Raw genomic sequence first — 20,627 nt, forward strand, 5'->3', positions numbered from 1 at the left:
AACGCAGTGACGCCTCCTTGAGCTACTGAAACTGAAACTAACAAATCAGAGTAATCATTTTGCACAAAATGTCAACAGAAAATGGTGATATATACTCACAAAGTCGATGATAGAGATGTTCCACAGTCTCTTCAGCTCAAGAAACTGTTTGAACATCCCTTTGAGAGCGACAATGATGATAGCTGCCAGAATACACTGAAACAGACAAGACCACACACACTTACTTCACACACACACTGTAGAAGTCAGATGTAAAAACATAGCCTTTATACAATAATCATATTTGTTTGTCCATCAATTTTGACATGTGAGGGTCAAACTTAGGAGAAACCACAGCAATAAAAAAAAAAACAAAAGTAGCGAAAATTCAAACAGGAACGTATAGCAAAAATAACCCCCCCAAAAAACAAAGCAATATGTCAAACTAGATGATCAAGATGCCTTTTTTGTGGGCAAGGTGCAGGAAGTGGGATGGGGTGTAAAATCTATATTTTGGCATATTCACACACACACATTCACTCACACACACACACACACAAGTGAGGTGGGGTGTAAGATCTATATTTTGGCAAATTCACACACACACACACACACACACACACACACACACACACACACATCACTCACACACACACACACACACACACACACACACACACTCACAAACAAACAATGGAAGAAACCCATGTGGACCCGACCCACAGAATACAGATATGCAAAGGAATACAGTTTCAGACCCCATCCTACGACAGGTAACGACTCACGTTGGGCAGCGTTCTGAAGTAGCTGCCAAGAACCAACAACACCACCAGGAGAAGAGCGCTGGACACCAAACCTGCCACCTGGGGAGGTCAACACAACAACCATCAACACTGTACAGTCCACCGCATCAAACAAAAACAACTGAAAACAAACACCCACACAAAAAGGATGTCCACAAGGGTGTACATGTATGCATGAAAAACTAATGACCATAGCAAATCAATGACGAACACATCACTCAGTCACTGCAAGTACTTTGTCTTCACGACTGATCATTTCTGGATTTTTTAAAATCACACATTATAACAGCAAAGTGAGATCTCTAGGATCAATGCAATGGGAATTTACTTACAGCTTAGTCTATGTTATAAATGTATTCACAAATCTGCCCCTTCCTTTCTCTGTGGCTGCCTTCACCTCTGCACTCCATCTCACTCACTACGATCGATCACAGATTCAAACACTCGACTGTTGGCTGCCATTCTTTCTCTGTCTCTGGACCTTACAATTGGAATGAACTTCCTCTTTCGCTTTGTCAAGTCTCCACACTCAGCTCTTTCAAGTCTGGCCTTAAAACTCACCTCTTCCCAAAATAGCCTCCCTTTCCTGCCTCTTCCTTGTCTTAAGTTTCTCCAGTTTTAGAGTTATGCATGCGTGGGAATGACTGGTGTGAAAACACTTTGATTTGTCTCTGCACAAGATTCAGCGCTATATAAATATCATTATTATTATCATTATTATTATTATTGTGAAGCACTATCACTCTCAAACTAGAAGGCAAGATTGCACTGGCTCTTAGTGCTGCAGCCTTGGGGGCTAGTTGACCTTTGGGAACCATCCCAACGCCGACAGTCCTAAAACCCTCTTGGCCGAGAGAGTGGGGATGTAAACTGGGCAAAGACACTCTCCACTATAATCAAATTCTAGCCCAGGCAGTCAGGACAGCAGTTGCTTCCTCTGCTGTTCTAAGGGTCATGGTCGGTCATGACTGACTATCATACATCAGCATGGAAAGAAGCATACTTGGATGGACTTTCATTCGACAGCTGAAATAAAGTTCAAGTGACAAGTGACTTTCCCCTTTAAAGCGCATCTTTTCGCACTGCAGTGTGTGCAACACAGGTGATGTGAAGCGTGTGTACCTGAGTCTTGCCCCCCACGTTGTCCTGCACCAGACTCCTTGACAGGGAGGCAGAGGCACAGAAGGAGGAGAAGAAGGAGCTGGTGATGTTCACTATGCCATAGGCCAGCAGCTCCTGTAAGAACACAGGGAATCAGAACATTAATGATAATAATTATTATTATTATGAGGAGGAAAAGGAGGTTGATGATGAGGAGGAGGAGGAGGATGTTGGACATAGAGTAAAGATCTGGTGATGTTCACCATGCCATAGGCCAACATGCATGGAACACAGGGAATCAGAATAGTAATAAGAAGAAGAAGGAGAAGAAGAAGAATGATGATGATGCTGACGGACAAAGAGGCAGAGGCGCAGAAGGAGAAGGAGGAAAAGGTGATGTCCATTTTGCCATAAGCCTGTAAGAATACAGGGAATCAGACAGTCATACATAAACAGATCACCACTACGAACAACAACAATAATGGTAGTGATGATGATGGTGATTATATAATTAATTTTCAGTAAAAAGAACAATAAATAATACAAAAAAAGTATCAATAATAATGGTTATTATGATTATTCTGATTATTATGAGTATGATTCTTATGATTATATTGATGATAATTATTATTATTATTATCATTATTATCACCATCATCGTCACCACCACCATCATCATTTTTTTCATTACATCATAATCATTTTTAGCACCATCATAATTGTTATGATGATAATGATGATGATGATGATGATGATAATCACTATTGCAATTATCATTAATATTTCTACTACTACCGTTCACACTTCCAGTACCGCAATTGCAGCTGTTGACACTGCCAATACTACAACAACTACTGCTGCAACACACGAAACCTCAGTTCATCCATCTCATCCCAGACGACTAGCGTCCAGACCCTAACTAAATGTCTAAGTGGAAAGGAACAAAATACCAGAGAGAGGGGATTCAAACCTAGGCGCTCGAGACTCTCTCACTTCCTAGGAAGACACTAGACCACCACTCCACTTTTTGCTGACCATCTTCACAGACAAGAGGCCCGAATGCCACTGACCTGGTTGGAGTCGATGTCATAGTCGTGTTTCTTGGCCAGGATTTTGGCCATGGAGACGGAGATGGCGAAGGCGACGATGCCCAGAGCGATGCTGTCGGCCACCACATCCTTCAGGTCGCCGAACTGCTGGGCTTTGGGTGGAGGGATGCTGTGCACGACACACAGTGATATCACTCGCTTCTTTTTCATCTCCTCTCCATGTATGTATGTATGTTTGTGTATATATACATGTCTATGTGTATGTATGTATGTATGTATGTATGTATAGACTTAACAAAAAGCTAAGGACCAGGTCATCAAATTGTTTGGCCATGGGAGGAGAGATGCTGCACTCAACACACAGTATCATCTCACTTCTTCCTCCACTCTTCTCCTCCAAGTACATATGTATGTGTGTTTGTGAGTGTGCGTGTACATGCGAGTTCACATGTACCGTAAAGTTCGGTCTATAAGCCGCAACTTTTTGCCCCAGCTTCTACCTCTGTGGCTTATACAATGATGCGGCTTATTTGAGGATTTTAACGATCCCGGGAGTGTCACGTTCTCGTCTATTCTTAGCTGCCCTTCAACTCACCAAAATCATGATTTCTATCCATGAATTTTTGGAAGAGCTTCAGGTTAGTGTGATAACTGTTCACGTTTTATAAATCAAATCCCCACACATTAAAGCCTTCAGATCAGCATTCAGTTCTACTCTGCTCAAGCGCACACCCTCATCATGCAGAAAATGCGACGTAATGCCTATGATGCAGCCTTCAAATGAAGGCAATCGACATAGCAGATGACAGCGCAAGCACCGAACAAGTAGCAACCTCCACTTTGCGTTCATGTTCATGAAGTGAAAGCGAGGCTGAAGTCAGTGACAAGATGGTGGAGGAAGCTGTGCTAGTTCTCTTCAACTCGGACACCGAAGACGAAGATTTCAGTGGAATCAGTGCGAAGGATGACATTGAATAAATGTGACTATCCCTAAATTATGGATCTTATTTTCGTTGTGTTTATTTATTACTTTTTTTGTGGCACTGGCAGTATTTTCGCTTGCTTTTCTTTGTGTTGTTCCCGATTGTGTTTATTTCATAACATACAGTATTGACAGCTTTTCTGTAGTATCAGTATGTGTTCCGGTACCGGAAATAAGTGCGGCTTATAAGCCAGTGCGGCTTATGTATGGATAAAGTTCAATTTTTTCCAAAATTTCGTGGGTGTGGCTTATACACCAGTGCGCTCAATATACCGAACTTTTCGGTATCAACAGACTTCACAAAAAGTTAAGCACCATGTTCTAAAAACTGCTGGACCTCAGGGGGAGAGGGATGCTGCACATAGCACACAGTAATACCACACTGTTCTTTTTCGCCTCTTCTCCGTATCACTTACGGTGTATATGTATGTGTATATGTGTAGGTACACACATATCTGTATTTACAGACGTCACAAAATGTTTAAGACAATGTCATCAAACTGCTGCACACAACACACAGTAACACCACGCTGTTCTTCTTCGTATTGTATGTATATGTATGTGTGTATGTGTAGGTACACACATGTCTGTAGCTGTATAAACAGACTTCACAAAACGCTAAGGAGCACGTCACCAAACTGCTGCACACAACACACGGTAATATCACGCTGTTCTTCTTCACTTCCTCTCCATATCACAATGAAAACGATAAGTATTTGTTGCGTAGCGCTAGATTTTGCGCAGAAACAAATCAAAGTGTTTACGCACCAGTCATTCACATGCATGCATACCTATAATCAGAGGAATGAAGGATAAAACGTATAAATGCACGTACACAAAAAGCCAGAAAAACAGAAGACCTGGAAAGGGGTGGGTGGGGATTATTTTGGAAAGAGGTAGGTTTTGTGGCCAGGCTTGATAATAATGATAAGAAGAAAAAGAAGAAGAGCAAGAAGAACGAGAAGAAAAACAAAAACAAGAATAAGAAGAACAGATAGTACTTGTATGGCGAGAACTCTCCACATCATGCGCTCTAAGTGCTTCACATGAAACCATACATACACTAGTGCATAATAACATACCTCTGTGCATGAAAAAACAATATATATAGGCATCTATACACCAAGACAATACTACAAATTGCAGATTTGAATAATCACACACACACACACACACACACATACACACACACATGCAAACAAACACACACAAGACAAAAAAAAAATGCCCTACGCACACACACACACACTCGCGCATACACATACACCCACCCACAAACACATACGCTACATGATGATTTCAGTAAAGGGTAAAGTGGGGTGGGTCGGAGGAGGAACAATGCAGACAATTAGCTATAATCCATCACACCCAAAGGCCCGTTTGAACAGATGTGTTTTGCAGGTTTGTTAGAGCTGAGAGGAGAGATTTGACAAAACAAAAGACGGAGCTCATTCCAAGAGTAAGGTCCAGAGACTGAGAAAGAGTGGTGGTCAACTGCGAAGAGTTCGAATCTGGGAAACTTGTACATCCTGACATGTGACTCACCCAATGGGCACGTCTCCGACAATCTCCACGTTGTACTCTTCTTGCAGGTTCACAAAGTAGGAGATGACTGTTCCCAGCACAACCTGATCAACACGAAACAACAGACTTCATCTTCCCATCTCTTCACTCTAAAAACAGATCTTTTTGTTTTTTTTAATATTGTTTCATATAAAATCATATATAATCATATAAAAAATTAAATTAAAAAAAACAAACAAGAGAGGCAAGGCCTTCAAGACTCACTTGTGATAAATTAAGTCCCCTAGCATTAATTACAGAGTAATTTCCCTTTTTTACTATCTGCACCAAAACGTTTGCAAAATAAATAAAAATTCCATGCTTAGCAAAAGAAGTTCCTGTTTGAACAAAAAATGATAATAATGACTCCTCTTGTTGTGTCAGAATAAGAGGTCAAAGTGCCAAGTTTAGAGAATACAAAAAATATAAATATAACAGTAAATGCAGTTTGCATATAATTAGGCTTATTTTTTTAATTTTTTTGTGCCCATCCCAGAGGTGCAATATTGTTTTAAACAAGATGACTGGAAAGAACTGAATTTTTCCTATTTTTATGCCAAATTTGGTGTCAACTGACAAAGTATTTGCAGAGAAAATGCCAATGTTAAAGTTTACCACGGACACACAGACACACAGACGCACACACAAACACACACACACACACAGACAACCGAACACCGGGTTAAAACATAGACTCACTCTGTTTACACAAGTGAGTCAAAAATCAAAGACACAGTGATGAGACATAAAATTCTATTTCTCCTCAGGGTGCACAGTTACACTTCTTCCAGTACAATCACTATCTCTTTTTTGTCAAGTCAATATAAACTAACAATCAATTAGAAATAAAACACCCCAAAAAACAGAGAAACCTCTTGTAGTCTGACCGCCAATTATCTCTGGATCAAATGGGTACATAGTCAAGTATTTTAGTTGAAGGCTAATTTGCAAGTTTGCATCAATCTTAAAAAACTGAAAAAAAAAACCAACAAAAAAACATTTCATTTCAAGGTTTAATTCTAGAAGTTAACTTCAGTCTAGAAGACAACCCATGTCATTTCAAGGGCTAATACACAAATTTACATCTGTCTACAAGACTACCCATTTCATTTTGAAAGCTAAACTACACGATAACATATATCAAGAAGACCACCCATTTCATTTCAAGGGCTAATCCACAAGTTTACAACATCCAGAAGATGACGCAATTCATTTCTGAGGTCTAACTCTACAAGTTTATATCAAAGTCAGCCGTTTCCTGAATAAGCCGAATCGGTGACAGCCCTGCATTCCACTCTCTGTGTTTTCCCTCTCAGCTTCTTTCGCACCATTCACTGCACGAGTGGTTGACGTACTCACCACTATGAGTTCAATGGGGATGGGCATTTTGAGCCTGGGTTTGATCTTGGGGTTGTTGTTGATGTATTCCTTCACCACCACCAGCACCAGTATACACACCCCTGACGCTATGATGGTGACAGAATTGGTGGTTGGGATGTTGACGAAGAAATCACGATAGGACTGGAACCATCAGAAAAGCGTGTTGGAATAGTGGAAACACACACACACACATATCTGATATGTGCAGGCATACATACAAGGTAACACATTCATGCATGGCGAATACTTATGTCATATAACTGTGCAGGTGTTTTTCTTTCTATCTTGCATGCTGAATACTTTATATGTCATGCATAACCGTGCATGTGCCTTTCTGTCTTCCCTTTTAGTGCACCAAATTCTTCTTTCTTATCAACAATCAATGACATACTCGACGCATGAGTTGAATGCATAAGCATCCACACAAAATGATACTAAACCCATTATCCCACGTAAGTCGACTTTTACCCAGATTCTTTTAGTCTACCTCCCACTAAACCCATTATCATTATTTTTCATCACTGCAAGTGATGGTGAAGTTTCTGATTGCCAATACAAAATCAGAAGTAACATGATCATGCCACCCATCAGTTAAAAAGAAAACAACAAAACACAATAGCAAACACATATATGTCACTACATCTGTTGATCAAATAAACGCATACACTGATGTTTCAACATACATGTACAGAGACACCGAGGAATCAAATTTACTGGAAGCACCACATGTTCACAAAATACTTTAAAAAAGGCACAAATCGTAAGATATCAAGCACAAAGTGCTCTCCACTTACACGCTATAGGAATATCTTTATAAAAATGAAAATACCAATAATAATAATGATGATGATGATCATGATAATAACAACAACAATAATGACAATAATAATAATAATGATAAATAACTGAGCTGCCCACATACCCAGATGACCAAACAAGCCAATCTTACAAGTAAGCAAGAGAGGGGAATATACGGACGCACACACACACACACACACAACTTCAAGCGAGCGCAAGCGCAAGGAAACTGACATAGATCAGTTTGAAGGCCCCGTAGTAGCGGCCGACATGCAGGCCGAAGATGTGCTTGATCTGTGAGGTGAAGACGTGGCAGGAGGCCCCTGTGGTGAAGCCGCTGATCAGGGGGTCAGACAGGTATACCGTCAGAAACCCCAACCTCAGCACACCCAGCAGCAACTGGAACACACACACACACAAACACCCTGACATGGCAACCTCCTGAACTCTTTCACTGCTGTAGGCAACTTTTGTTGATAGACAGTGCTCCGCTATAGGTGACTTTTGTCGACATTGAGGGGTCTTGTTGATAAGACCATTTTTCACAGTGTAACAAAGCTCGACAGCTGCAATCAGTTTCCCCGCCAACAGAACCATGATTAAACTTTGGCCCCTGGTCGAGTTTGAAGTGAACGAGTCCACTGTGTTGTTTTGACATGAACTAAAACCTGTGACTGAGAGCATCGCTTCTAAAATATTTGACGCTGGGGAGCGTGGCAGTAAAAGAGTTAATAATAATACTGCATAATTTTTCTACAGCGTCATATCCAGCACCAATGCTGCTCAAAGCGCCTTACACATTATCCAGCTGAATACAAACATGCCTTAAAAAACATTTTAACAGCTCTCTTCTCAACGAAAAACATCCAATGCGTTCATATATAAAAATCAAAAAGCACATCTCAAGTTAACAAAGCTTAGATTAAGATAAAATGCATTTCATAAAACACACACTCACACAGTGACAAACACACACACACACAACACCCTCCCTTGCAGACACACACACACACACACAAACTGACATCAAATATCAACCGCACTAAGCATCAGAATATTTCTTGATGCTCCTGCAGGTACAAACTGATACAATTAAATTCTATGGCTGAGATTCAGTTTAATTTCTCAAGGAGGCATCACTACTTTCAGATAAATCCATATCCACTACACCTCATATGTTAGGCAGATGCCCGACCAGCAGCACAACCCAACTGCTTACTCAGGCTTTGAGCGCATGCATATATATATTTGTGTACCTTTCAGTGTGCATTTCTGCTACATAATTTTGCAAGAGAACAACCCTTTGGTTGCCATGGGTTTCTTTTTCAGAGCACCAAGTGCATGCTTCACATGGGACCTCGGTTTATTAATAATTAATAATTATGGTATTTATAAGGCGCAAAATCTTGATGTCTCACCCGACGGGCGCAATAGCCGAGTGGTTAAAGCGTTGGACTGTCAATCTGAGGGTCCCGGGTTTGAATCACGGTGATGGCGCCTGGTGGGTAAAGGGTGGAGATTTTTATGATCTCCCAGGTCAACATATGTGCAGACCTGCTAGTGCAGAAGATCAAATACGCACGTTAAAGATCCTGTAATCCATGTCAGCGTTTGGTGGGTTATGGAAACAAGAACATACCCAGCATGCACACCCCCAAAAACGGAGTATGGCTGCCTACATGGCGGGGTAAAAATGGTCATACACATAAAAGCCCACTCATGTGCATACAAGTGAACGCAGAAGAAGAAGATGTCTCACCCGACGGACTAGACGCTCAGTTTGATTTTCCAGTCAGACTTGGGAGAAAGGCTGAGAGGAGGAACTGAACCCACACCCTCGTGGATACTGCACTGATCGACAAGCATCTTAACCATTCTGCAACCTTCAACCTTTACCTTGATAATTTCTTGATGTGGTATGAATCATGTATGATAGTCAGTCATATCGGACTATGACCATCAAAAAACTGCAGAGCTGGCAACTGCTGTCCTTCACAAAACTGGCATTTACACAAACCCTGGATAGGCTCTCCAGGCCTGACCAGTGTGTTGGGTTTATGTGGTCAGGAATCTGTTGTTTTGTTCTGTTTTGTCATTTTTATGCAGAGAATAAAAACAAAAGAATGGGAGAAAAACCCCAAAAACCTCAACCATCTATTCAACACAGTCATTTCACCCACTCTAGGAAGACATTGTCGGGAATGGCCAGAGGGCAAAACAGATGCGGAAGTGAAGCTACTCATAGAAGAAAACAGTAAAGAAGAGGACATCATCATATACACAGATGGCTCAGTCACCAAAGACCAGTCTGGTTGGGGATTCACTGCGAAACAAAATGGAAAAACAATTTGGGAAGAGAATGCTGCCTACAAAGTCACAACCTCCAGCCTAACGATGGAAGTTGAAGCTGCGACACATGCCCTCCAGTGGCTATCGTCCATCCATACGCCCGGAAACCAACATGCCATGATTCTAACCGACTCAATGAACCTCATACAGAAAATTGAAAACGGAATGGGAAGCCCAGAGTGGCATAAGGCAATGCGCAACTTTCAGATTAAAAAACTCACATGGTCATACTGCCCGGGACATGCAGGTGTTAAGGGAAATGAGCGAGCTGACAGACTTGCTGGTAACGCAACACCAACGAGCGGCCTACATCTAGGAAAATCGGAAATTCTCAGAAAAGTCAAAGAATACCAAAAAGAACAGGTACAAGGCCATCACACCATCGATCGCCTCAAAGAAATAAAAGCAGAGAGAGGGAGCGGCCGAAAGTCTAACATGAAAGGTAGAGCACGATGCTTTGCAAATCAAACAAATATCGGCATCATTTCCAAACCAACATTGCGCAAATTTCTTCAAAACGGAACAGAGTCTCTGTGGGCCTTTCCAAATACAATAGACTGAGCAACACACTAGACGCCACGTTCTTGGCATCAGAGATCTTTTCCCATCCCTCTTGGCAGCCTCTGTGCGTGTGCGTGTGTGGATGTGTGTGTTTGTGTGGATGTGTGGGTCTGTGTTTTTGAGTGCGTTTGTGAATGCGCGAGAGTGTAAGTGTACACAAGTGTCAGGAGAGATCTGTGTACGGGTGTGTGTGTGTGTATATATATATATATATATATATATATATATATATATATCTTTGTATATATGTGTGGGGGTTGGGGGTGGGAGATATGGGCGTATATGTGTGTGCTTGTACAAGTAAGTGTTCATCTCTGTGAGTGTGTGTTTGCGTGCGTGTGTGTGTGTGTGTGTGTGCCGTGGAAGCTGCGATACGTAGGCTAGAAATGAGTGTGTGGAGGAGGGGGTTGGAGGAGGTGCAAGGTAATGTGTGTGTGTGTGTGTGTGTGTGTTGGAGCTCATGTACGTTTATATGTATTTGACTGTACTTTCATATCTGTGAAACTGCATGTTTGGTGCATTTCTGTTATGCATGTGTGGGTGTATGTGTGAATGTGTGTCGTCATATTTTACATTCATTCGCTTAATTATCACCATTGTTGTCTTATTTATTTATTTATTTATTTTTTATTATTATCATTTTATTAGTATTACTATTATTATTACTACTACCTTTTTCTATATTATAATTATTATTTATTTATTTATTTATGTAAGCTTATCTATTATTTATTCCCCCCCCCCTTTTTTTTTTTTTTTCTCAAGGCCTGACTAAGCGCGTTGGGTTACGCTGCTGGTCAGGCATCTGCTTGGCAGATGTGGTGTAGCGTATATGGTTTGTCCGAGCGCAGTGACGCCTCCTTGAGCAACTGAAACTGAAACTGAAACTATGCAGATGTGGTATTGCATACATGGATCAGTCCACACACCGTGGAGACATAAATGAAATACCTGCACACAGCCCACAGTGAAGGTGACGGCCATGGCTGGCCCCGCCCCCCCTCCCCACATACACCCTGGAGACATAAATGAAGTACCTGCACACAGCCCACAGCGAAGGTGACGGCCATGGCACCCCCCCCCCCCCACACACACACACACACACCCTGGAGACATAAATGAAATACCTGCACACAGCCCACAGCGAAGGTGACGGCCATGGCCAGCCCCAGTTTGGCCTGCAGGACCTCGGCGCTGTTGTCCATCAGCTGGTGGGTCATGTTGCCGTTGTCCTCCAGCGTCTCGTTCCACTGGCGCAGAACGATGCCTTTGGCCGTCATCCCCTTGTCCACCACTGACCCCACCATCAGACTGACCACCGCAAACGTTCCTGGCAGCAGTCACAGTCACAGTCACGTCAATGCTGAATAAGAGTACAGGTCTTCCAACATCACCACTCTCAGTGAATCCACTTTAACATAAATGTTTAACTCTCTCCATACGAACGGCGAAAGAGACGACGTTAACAGCGTTTCACCCCGATTACCATCATCAAAATATTGCAAGTGGAAGGCTCTTGTACTGAAGAGGTGAATGTTGACAAAGAATACCACAATTCTTACGACGGAAGCTAAAGGTTGGGCCATTCAGACACCCACTGGACATCCAAGGGGTCTGTGTAAAGGAGAAGAGAGGACTGGCCATACTGAGTGAGTTAAAAGCTTACATCGTGTGTCAAGCTAATTCCACAGCATACCAGTAAAAAGTTTAATGACTTTTCATACCCTGGTTTAAATCATAGCTAATCAAAACTTTAACCCCCCCCCTTACCCCCCTTGCTCCCCTCCCCCCCTCCTCCCCCACCCCAACCCCTGTGGCCCCATATGCTCCCTCAAATATGTGTTTTCATTTACCGGAAGAAAATTATAAAGATTTTCATACCTCAGAATCTAATAAAAACTTTGAATAATTTTACACCCACAGGAAACTAAGACGAAGGTTTTCATGACATTTACAAATAAGAAAATATCTATAAAAAAAAAAAAAAAGAAGAAAAAAAAGAATAAGATTACAGCAGGTTTGAGTGAAATAACTTTTTTTTTTTCAAGAAAAAAATAACAGTACCTTACTAACCTAATGGTCAAAGAACAAACGCTGACTGTAACAAAAAGTGAGATAAGATGGCAATGCATTCTGACCATGGGGTTTTCTTCAGGCAAATTGATAAAACATATAAATAAAACACAAAAATCTTTATCAACTTAATTTGGCTGGTATGTTTCTTCAATGACATAACTGCAGAATATCAAACTACTTTATCCAAATCATAACACTCATAATATAAATAATTTACGTATCAATCACTTTACCTAGACAGATTTATCACCCTTAAGGCCTTACATAAATGTAGCAAAACAGTTGTTCTAGGTTTTTTGGGGGGTTGTTTTTTTTTTTTTCAGTTCAGCCAAAAGTTGAAAGTAAAAGAGATAAATTTCTGACTCACCAACTGAGACGTGGTTTGATGTCCCCAAGAAGAAATACAATATCACAGGGAAGAAGGACACGTAGAGACCGTACACAGGTGGAAGTGTTGACAGCTGACCGTAGGCCATACCTGTGACGTAGTAAAAATCAACACCTCAAAGCAACCAACCATCTATACAGAAATCACAGTACCTTAAACAATACAGAATACAAGAGAACTTCACGAGTGGTGTATATATATATACATATATAGATAGATAGATAGACACACACACACACACACACATATATATATATATATATATATATATGTGTGTGTGTGTGTGTGTGTGTGTGTGTGTGTGTGTGTGTGTGTGTGTGTGTGTGAATAAACAATGTACAAGAGTCACAATCACTGAGTCTGTCAATATGAAAGCATAAAAGACATCAAACGCTTCAACGCTAAGTTGGTAACCTCAATGAAGTCAGTATGCATGTCTTTCCATGACATGAAAAACCATTAGCGATTTATCAAAAAACAGAAGGAATAATCATGGCAAGGAATAATCAAGGCTGAAGCCAACTCAGGGCTGCTAGGATTAGCAGTACTTAATAATAGCATTTTGTAAAAATTCCTTTCAACAAAATAGCCTGACTGAACTTCATTTGATTCAAAAGAGTTAAAGACTGGCAAAATGTTATGAAGACATCCAAGTGCATGTATACATATTACATGCACACACATCAGTACACACGCAAACACACACACACACACACACTTGCACATGCAAAATATAAACACATATATACACACACACCATCACACACACACAAACATTCAAATATATATTACACACACACACACACACACACACACACAAACAAATATCACATACAGTGATATACACATTCAAACATATTACAAACACCCACACACAGACATACACACAAGCACACAAACACACACACACACGCATGACTTCACAAAATTTCAGTGATGCTCTAACCCAAGGGGCTCTATAGCAAAATGAACAAAGTAATGAACACAACAACATGGACAACACCAACATAAACTTACTGTATCAAGCACATAGTGACATACACACTAGCAATGCACAGCAACCACAGCTTAGGCATACATTTGACGTCCGTATTCTAAATATATTTCTGTTTAATAATTACGATGTAATAATTAATTGCAATGTTTTTAAAAGCGAATATGTGAAATGTTTTTATTTGAGAACATATGTTTATTACTCTTGTTTAATCAAGTTATCCACGCGCATGTGTGTGTGTGTGGGGGGGTGGGGTGGGGGGGGGTGCGGGTGTGTGCTGATTATCTGGTTGTGGTTTTCCGCAGTTCATCTTTATTCTTATCTTATCTGTCTGTTATAATCAATGTGCAGTATAGTAGGCTATGTTTATAATTATATTCAAATAATGTTTCTTAATTCTTTCTGTTTTTACATTAAGAATACTAGTTATTACCTGCAGTGTGTGGATGTATGTATGAAACGATGTATCTTCGTAATATTTGTAGGGGCTGTTGTTGGCTTTTACAGTTATGGTCCCCATGTTGTTTACTTGTCTATGTTGTGATAATGCACCTGACCAAATTTCTCCAGTTGGAGATAATAAAGTTATTCTTATCTTATCTTATCTTACATACCCATCATATCTGACACCACACCATCATAACAAAATGTACAAACATTTATTCCTTCCTGGTAAGTGTTCTGTTTCTTAGAACCTAAACACCAATGCAAAACACACTACAAACAAAAAACAAAACCCACCTTGTGGAATGTGCATGATGCCCACCGTCAATCCGGCCACAATGTCCGATGGAAGGTCCGTCTTGGGGCTGTACCCTCGCAGCAAACGTATGAAGGGGAACACTTGGAGGAGAAAACGCTTGAGACATACGCACGAGCACACGCACTTGCCGGCCTGCTTTTTCATCCAAGTCAAGGGGGTTCTCGCAGGCTTCTCCATCCTCTCAAAGCCCTGCTCAAAGTCCAGCTCTGTGAGAATGGGCCGCTCCACCACCACCATCTCATCCACCATGATGCTCTCTTCATTTTCGTTATCGTCCGAGCTCCGATTCCCTGAAAACAGATAAGAACCAATCCTGCCAAATACAGAGAATTCTTTTTCTTTTTTTTTTTTCAAAGCTAAGTTTTGATTTCCTGAAAACAGATAAAAACCACTGCTGATAAATATAAGAGATAGAGTTACGTCATGAAAAATTTCTTTCAACGTCAGTTTAATTTCAGTTTCTCACTCCATCTGGACAAATCCATATACGCTACACCACATCAACTGTGCAGATGCCTGACAGCAGCATAACCCAACGCGCTAGTCAGGCTTTACATGCATGTATGTATATTTGTGTACCTGTTTCAGTGGATTTTTTTCTACAGAATTTTGATGGAGGACAACACTTTTGGTCTTTTTCAGCGTGCTGGGACATGCTGCACACAGGACCTTGGTTTATCGTCTCATCCGAATGACTAGACGCTTAGTCTGATTTTCCAGTCAAACTTGGGAGAAAGTACAAGAGCAATATTCAAACCCAGACCCTCACGGGCACTGAGTTGGCAGATGAGTATCTTATCCATTCTGCCAAAAAGTCATTGGCAGATGAGTATCTTATCTATTCTGCCAAAAAGTCATTGGCAGATGAGTATCTTATCCATTCTGCCAAAAAGTCATCTCTAAGCAAGAACGAGAGAAAGAGACAGAGATTAACTCACTCAGGACAGCCAGTTTTTTCTCATCCCCCCCCCAACAGAGACCCCATGGATCTATGTTCAGAGACAGCCTGTAGCTCTTATCATCAGAAATGTGGTGTTAATTGTCTACAATCTCTTCTTCAATATTTGAATCTTCCATGAGTTATGCTTCAATGATGTCAGCAGCGGCAAAACGCTGCCTTGTTATCTGTTTTTTCCATTCATATCAAGACTGAATTATTCATAGCATCATAGGGAGAGAGATAGATGTGTTGTGCATGTGTGTGTGTGTGTGTGTGTGTGTGTGTGTGTGTGTGTGTGTGTGTGTATGCATGTGCATGCACCTGCATTTGTGTACATGTCACAATGAGGCACCAAACATATGTGTATGAAAGATTTTAACATATCCTCTTGCATAAGTTTACTGTAATGTAGCTCATCATGTGAAGAGCTTTTTTTTTAATGGACGGTTAAGTGTTCTCGTGAACACACGCATTTTGTGAATATGCTCACTATCGATCCTTGAACCGAGAAAATACTCAAAAACAAAGCTGTGAAACAACAACAACATTCTGGGACAACGACCCCAACCCGTCTCCTGCATCAACAGCGGCTTTTCTCCCACCTGTGTCCCTCGCTTTCCAGCACTGGGCCGATAATCCGTCAGAACCAGCCATTGTTCGCAATCGTAATCTGAAACTGGGCCCGTGAAAAAAGGATTCAAGGCTGCCGACCCGGTTGTTGTCTTCTTCCCCTTCAACTTCTGAGGTCAAGTTCACTGACACTCGCGTATTATATTATAGTTATCACCCAGCGCATGATCACAAGCTTGATTTTTTTTTTGGTACCAGTTGATAAAAATGAAAAAAAGAAAACTACAAACACCACCTTTTTCTGTGTAGTAAGAGTGAAACACGTATCTAACGCACAAAAGACAACTACTGACTTATCGACTGTGTTCACACACACATACACACGCTGACCGACTGACGCAACAACGTGGGTTTATTGTGATAATTACGCCGTAGTAGGCCTACGGAGTCGAATCATCGACTGTGCTTGTTTCAGTGCAGCACCACCACTCAATGCAATCACCTCATTCTTGCCTTTTCGTAAATTCAGTTCGAACAGGGACGGGCGATTGGAAGAGGATGGGCGGGTGGAAGGGGGGTGTGGGAGTGTCAGTCACGTTTGCAAGCTTCAATGTCACTATCACTTTATCAGAAATCGTGTGCACTGCGGTTCGCAGCAAAGATCGACCTTCAAAGTCGGTCACCTCGCCGCGCATGCCGACAGATCCGCAAGCGGCACGTATCTTATGCAACAGCTTGACTCGATCAACACTGACACTGCGCGCTTCTTCGTGTGTGTGTGTGTGTGTGTGTGTGTGTGTGTGTGTGCGTGCGTGCGTGTGGCTTTTATATACTGGCCAGTAGCCTGTATTCATCAGTCTGTTGAGACATGCTTGCCGCATTGGCGTCTGGTTCATGGGTCTGTGCCGCAATTTCCGGTGAGCTGACACTGTGATTGATATTATTATGAGATCTTGACTTGAACAAAATGTGTTTCAACTGGAAAGGCAAGTATGGGTAACAGCTATCGTTATAGGTTGCGAACTACTTCTTCTTCTTCTGCGTTCGTGGGCTGCAACTCCCACGTTCACTCGTATATACGCGAGTGGGCTTTTACGTGTATGACCGTTTTTTAACCCGCCATGTAGGCAGCCATCCTCCGCTTTCGGGGGTGTGCATGCTGGGTATGTTCTTGTTTCCATAACCCACCGAACGCTGACATGGATTACAGGATCTTTAACGTGCATACATGATCTTCTGCTTGCGTATACACACGAAGGGGGTTCAGGCACTGGCAGGTCTGCACATATGTTGACCTGGGAGATCGTAAAAATCTCCACCCTTTACCCACCAGGCGCCGTCACCGTGATTCGAACCCGGGACCCTCAGATTGAAAGTCCAACGCTTTAACCATTCGGCTATTGCGCCCGTCTAGATTGCGAACAACATGATTGCTTGTGTCAAGTGAGATAATTTACTTAGTTCTGAGATAATTTACTAACCTAATACTGTACAAACAAAATGCTGAAATTTCAGTGAGGATTTAAGATAATTTCACCTGCTTTGAGTTATGTAATTCATAGTCTGATGTTGTTTGAACTAAGTGCTATAAAACACTGATATTTGAAGCTGACTAACACAATGGTATACCAGAGGAAGAGGAAGGTGGCAGAATGGTAAAGACGCTCATCTGCCAATACAGAGTCTGTGAGGGTCTGGGTTCAAATCCCACACTTGACTTTTCTCCAAAGTTTGACTGGGTAATCAAACTGAGTGTCTAGTCGTTCGGATGACGTCGTCGATAAACCAAGGTCTTGAGTGCAGCATGCACTTGACGCACTGAAAAAGAACCCACGGCAACGACAGTGTTGTCCTCTGGCAAAATTCTGCAGAAGAAAACATGCACTCAAGGTCAGACTGAATGCGCTGGGTTATCCTGCTGGTTCGGCATCTGTCTAGCAGATGTGGTGTAAGTAATATTGATTTGTCTGAATGCAGTGATGCCTATTTGAGAAGCTGATACTGAAACTGAAACTGGTACATACCAGATGTTTATAAGATTTGGCTGACGGCGCGCGCGCACACACACACACACACACACACACACACACACACACACACGCATGCATGCACACACTCACATGCACTCACACACACTCACACACACATGCACACACACACTCACACACAGTACATGCGCACACACACACACACTCTCTCTCTCTCACACACACACACACACTCTCTCTCACACACACACACGCACACACACACATGAATCACCCACTGTTTCAGTGTACACCATTGGCTCAGGCCAATCCAGCTACAGTAGCTGTCACCTGGGTTAAAGCCTGGACCAGCACAGCCCTGAGTCTACTTGATCTTGCCATACTTAAGTGGTTGATAAGAGGACGGTTAGAATTTTGTTTGAAGAGATCCCTCTCAGATATACTCAAAAGTCTCATGCTGCCATACTTAAGTAGTTGATAAGAGGACGGTTACAATTTTGTTTGAAGAGATGCCTCTTAGATATACTCAAAAGTCTTATGTTGACAGGTTCAGGTACTTGCAACTCCACTCACAAATGGGAAAGGGGATTTGAAATAATGTTAATCAGACACCAGATTTTTCAGTGGTACTGATGACACTGACTTTGCCGACTGATAATATTAATAATGAGTACTAGAATTTCTGAAAAACATAAATACTTGTTGAAATTGTTAACACTAACAAGCTTTCCTTTTGTTGTTCTTTTGTTTAGCTAAATTATATTCTTTTGAACAATGCATATGTACCAACAACAACAACAACAAAAACCCACTCCAAATCCAATACAGATGTTTTTGTTTTGATTCATCACTGGCAACATAAGCAAAATAAGAGCAAGACATGCTGAATAATCATCAAAAGGAAGGATCTTCCTTTGGTGAGATCTTCATTCACACAACTTTATCTGTTTGGTGATACATCCATTATCTTAATGCAACAAAAGGTCTAAGACTGAGAACAACTATAACAAAAACAGACGCAATTTCCAAATGTATCATTGTATGGAAAAGTACAGGAAATGATAGCAGTATTCCCAGCTAAAAATGTGAGGAAATGAAAATGTTCATGAAATCATTAAAAGAAAAGTAACTGTTATTTAGATTTTAATCTTGAAGTAATAATAAGCAAACTAAGCAGTGAAGAAAATATACATGGGTCTGACTGTGATACTGATAGGAATTAATTACATACATAATTCCAAAACAAACTGACCAAGAGGAAGACCATCTGATAAAGACAATTTGGTTTGGTAACCTACGATAAAAGCAGCCATGGCTGTGAAAGATGTTATCTTTGTATGTGCATACATGTGTGTGATATCTCCTGTTCTCAAATACCATTTGTGACAGGATTTTCAGCGCTCTGTTGATTAAATTACTTGTTAAAGGCATGAGCACAGCAGCAATCTGTTGATCTGCACCCTCCCTCCCTCCACTTTACACCACCAAGCTTTATGATTTCACACTAAGCCATGAAAGTCATATTCATACTTTGATCATATAATGAGGCAAAGAAGTAAAGAAAGGAAGTAAAGAACTGTATTGCTTTGTTTGTTTCAATATATCCTTTATACTACATTATAGAGCCAGAAGAAAGATGTATCTTCTTCCCATTTAAGGTGTCATCATCCCATGATATATTCTTATTTATTACTTGTACCATATTTTTATCTCAACGTTACATTTTAACTGGGACTGTAACTTTCACCTGCTTTACAAAGTGTCATCTATAAAAGTTCATGCCAGATGCTATGAAAACAAATGTGAAAAGGTGAAACTGGTTAAAAGGGCAGCCTGAAAATGGCTGAAGAGATTAAGACATTTACCATAATCCATTAGCAAAGCTGCACTTCTCAACACACAGACACACAATTTGTTTAACACTTTCTTTTCAATAATTTTGTTTTGTTCCGCAGTTTATCCTAACTTCTTTACTAGTGACGGCAGACAATATTACTGATTACTTTAAAATGACACAATAATGAGGAAATGTTTTTTGTCTTTTGGTTTAGGAAATTACGTTGGCTTGACAAACACTAGCTCCTTTTGTGGAAATTCACTGAACAATTACACCTGTGTTGAGTTTCAGCTGGCCGTGCCAGCTGATTGACTCTTGTTTGAAAACGACATAAACATGAAACCGAAAGTGAAATTCTAGAACACACGATATATGCCGTGAGGGACCAAGAGCGAGCAGCCTTCGACTCGGGCTTTTATTATTCACGAACATAAATTATGACTTGTGTGACTAAACACCTGTGAAAACAACACACCCACCTTTATCACGTTTCGTCCATAACACTC

The 20,627-nt window shown here is 41.1% G+C and overlaps 1 protein-coding gene across 2 annotated transcripts in view; it reads right to left on the bottom strand.

The window, feature by feature from the left end:
* Nucleotides 1-20,627, bottom strand: part of LOC143299862 (prestin-like) — a 43,899-nt gene that overhangs the window by 22,933 nt on the left and 339 nt on the right. Inside the window, exons 1-11 of one of the 2 annotated variants that reach the window (XM_076613354.1) lie at nt 16,329-16,651; nt 14,765-15,076; nt 13,009-13,119; nt 11,693-11,895; nt 7,890-8,054; nt 6,837-6,998; nt 5,460-5,542; nt 2,954-3,101; nt 1,905-2,018; nt 765-842; nt 100-195 (exon numbers count right to left, since the gene is read on the bottom strand). In XM_076613354.1, coding sequence (XP_076469469.1) covers nt 100-195; nt 765-842; nt 1,905-2,018; nt 2,954-3,101; nt 5,460-5,542; nt 6,837-6,998; nt 7,890-8,054; nt 11,693-11,895; nt 13,009-13,119; nt 14,765-15,076; nt 16,329-16,380 — 1,524 coding nt within the window. In that variant the 5' untranslated portion in view covers nt 16,381-16,651. Of the gene's footprint in view, nt 1-99; nt 196-764; nt 843-1,904; nt 2,019-2,953; nt 3,102-5,459; nt 5,543-6,836; nt 6,999-7,889; nt 8,055-11,692; nt 11,896-13,008; nt 13,120-14,764; nt 15,077-16,328; nt 16,652-20,627 lie in introns of those variants that run through there. The other variant, XM_076613355.1, reaches the window with a different exon arrangement.

The sequence above is a fragment of the Babylonia areolata genome, chromosome 25 (assembly GCF_041734735.1).
Source record: "Babylonia areolata isolate BAREFJ2019XMU chromosome 25, ASM4173473v1, whole genome shotgun sequence".
NCBI lineage: Eukaryota > Metazoa > Mollusca > Gastropoda > Neogastropoda > Buccinidae > Babylonia > Babylonia areolata.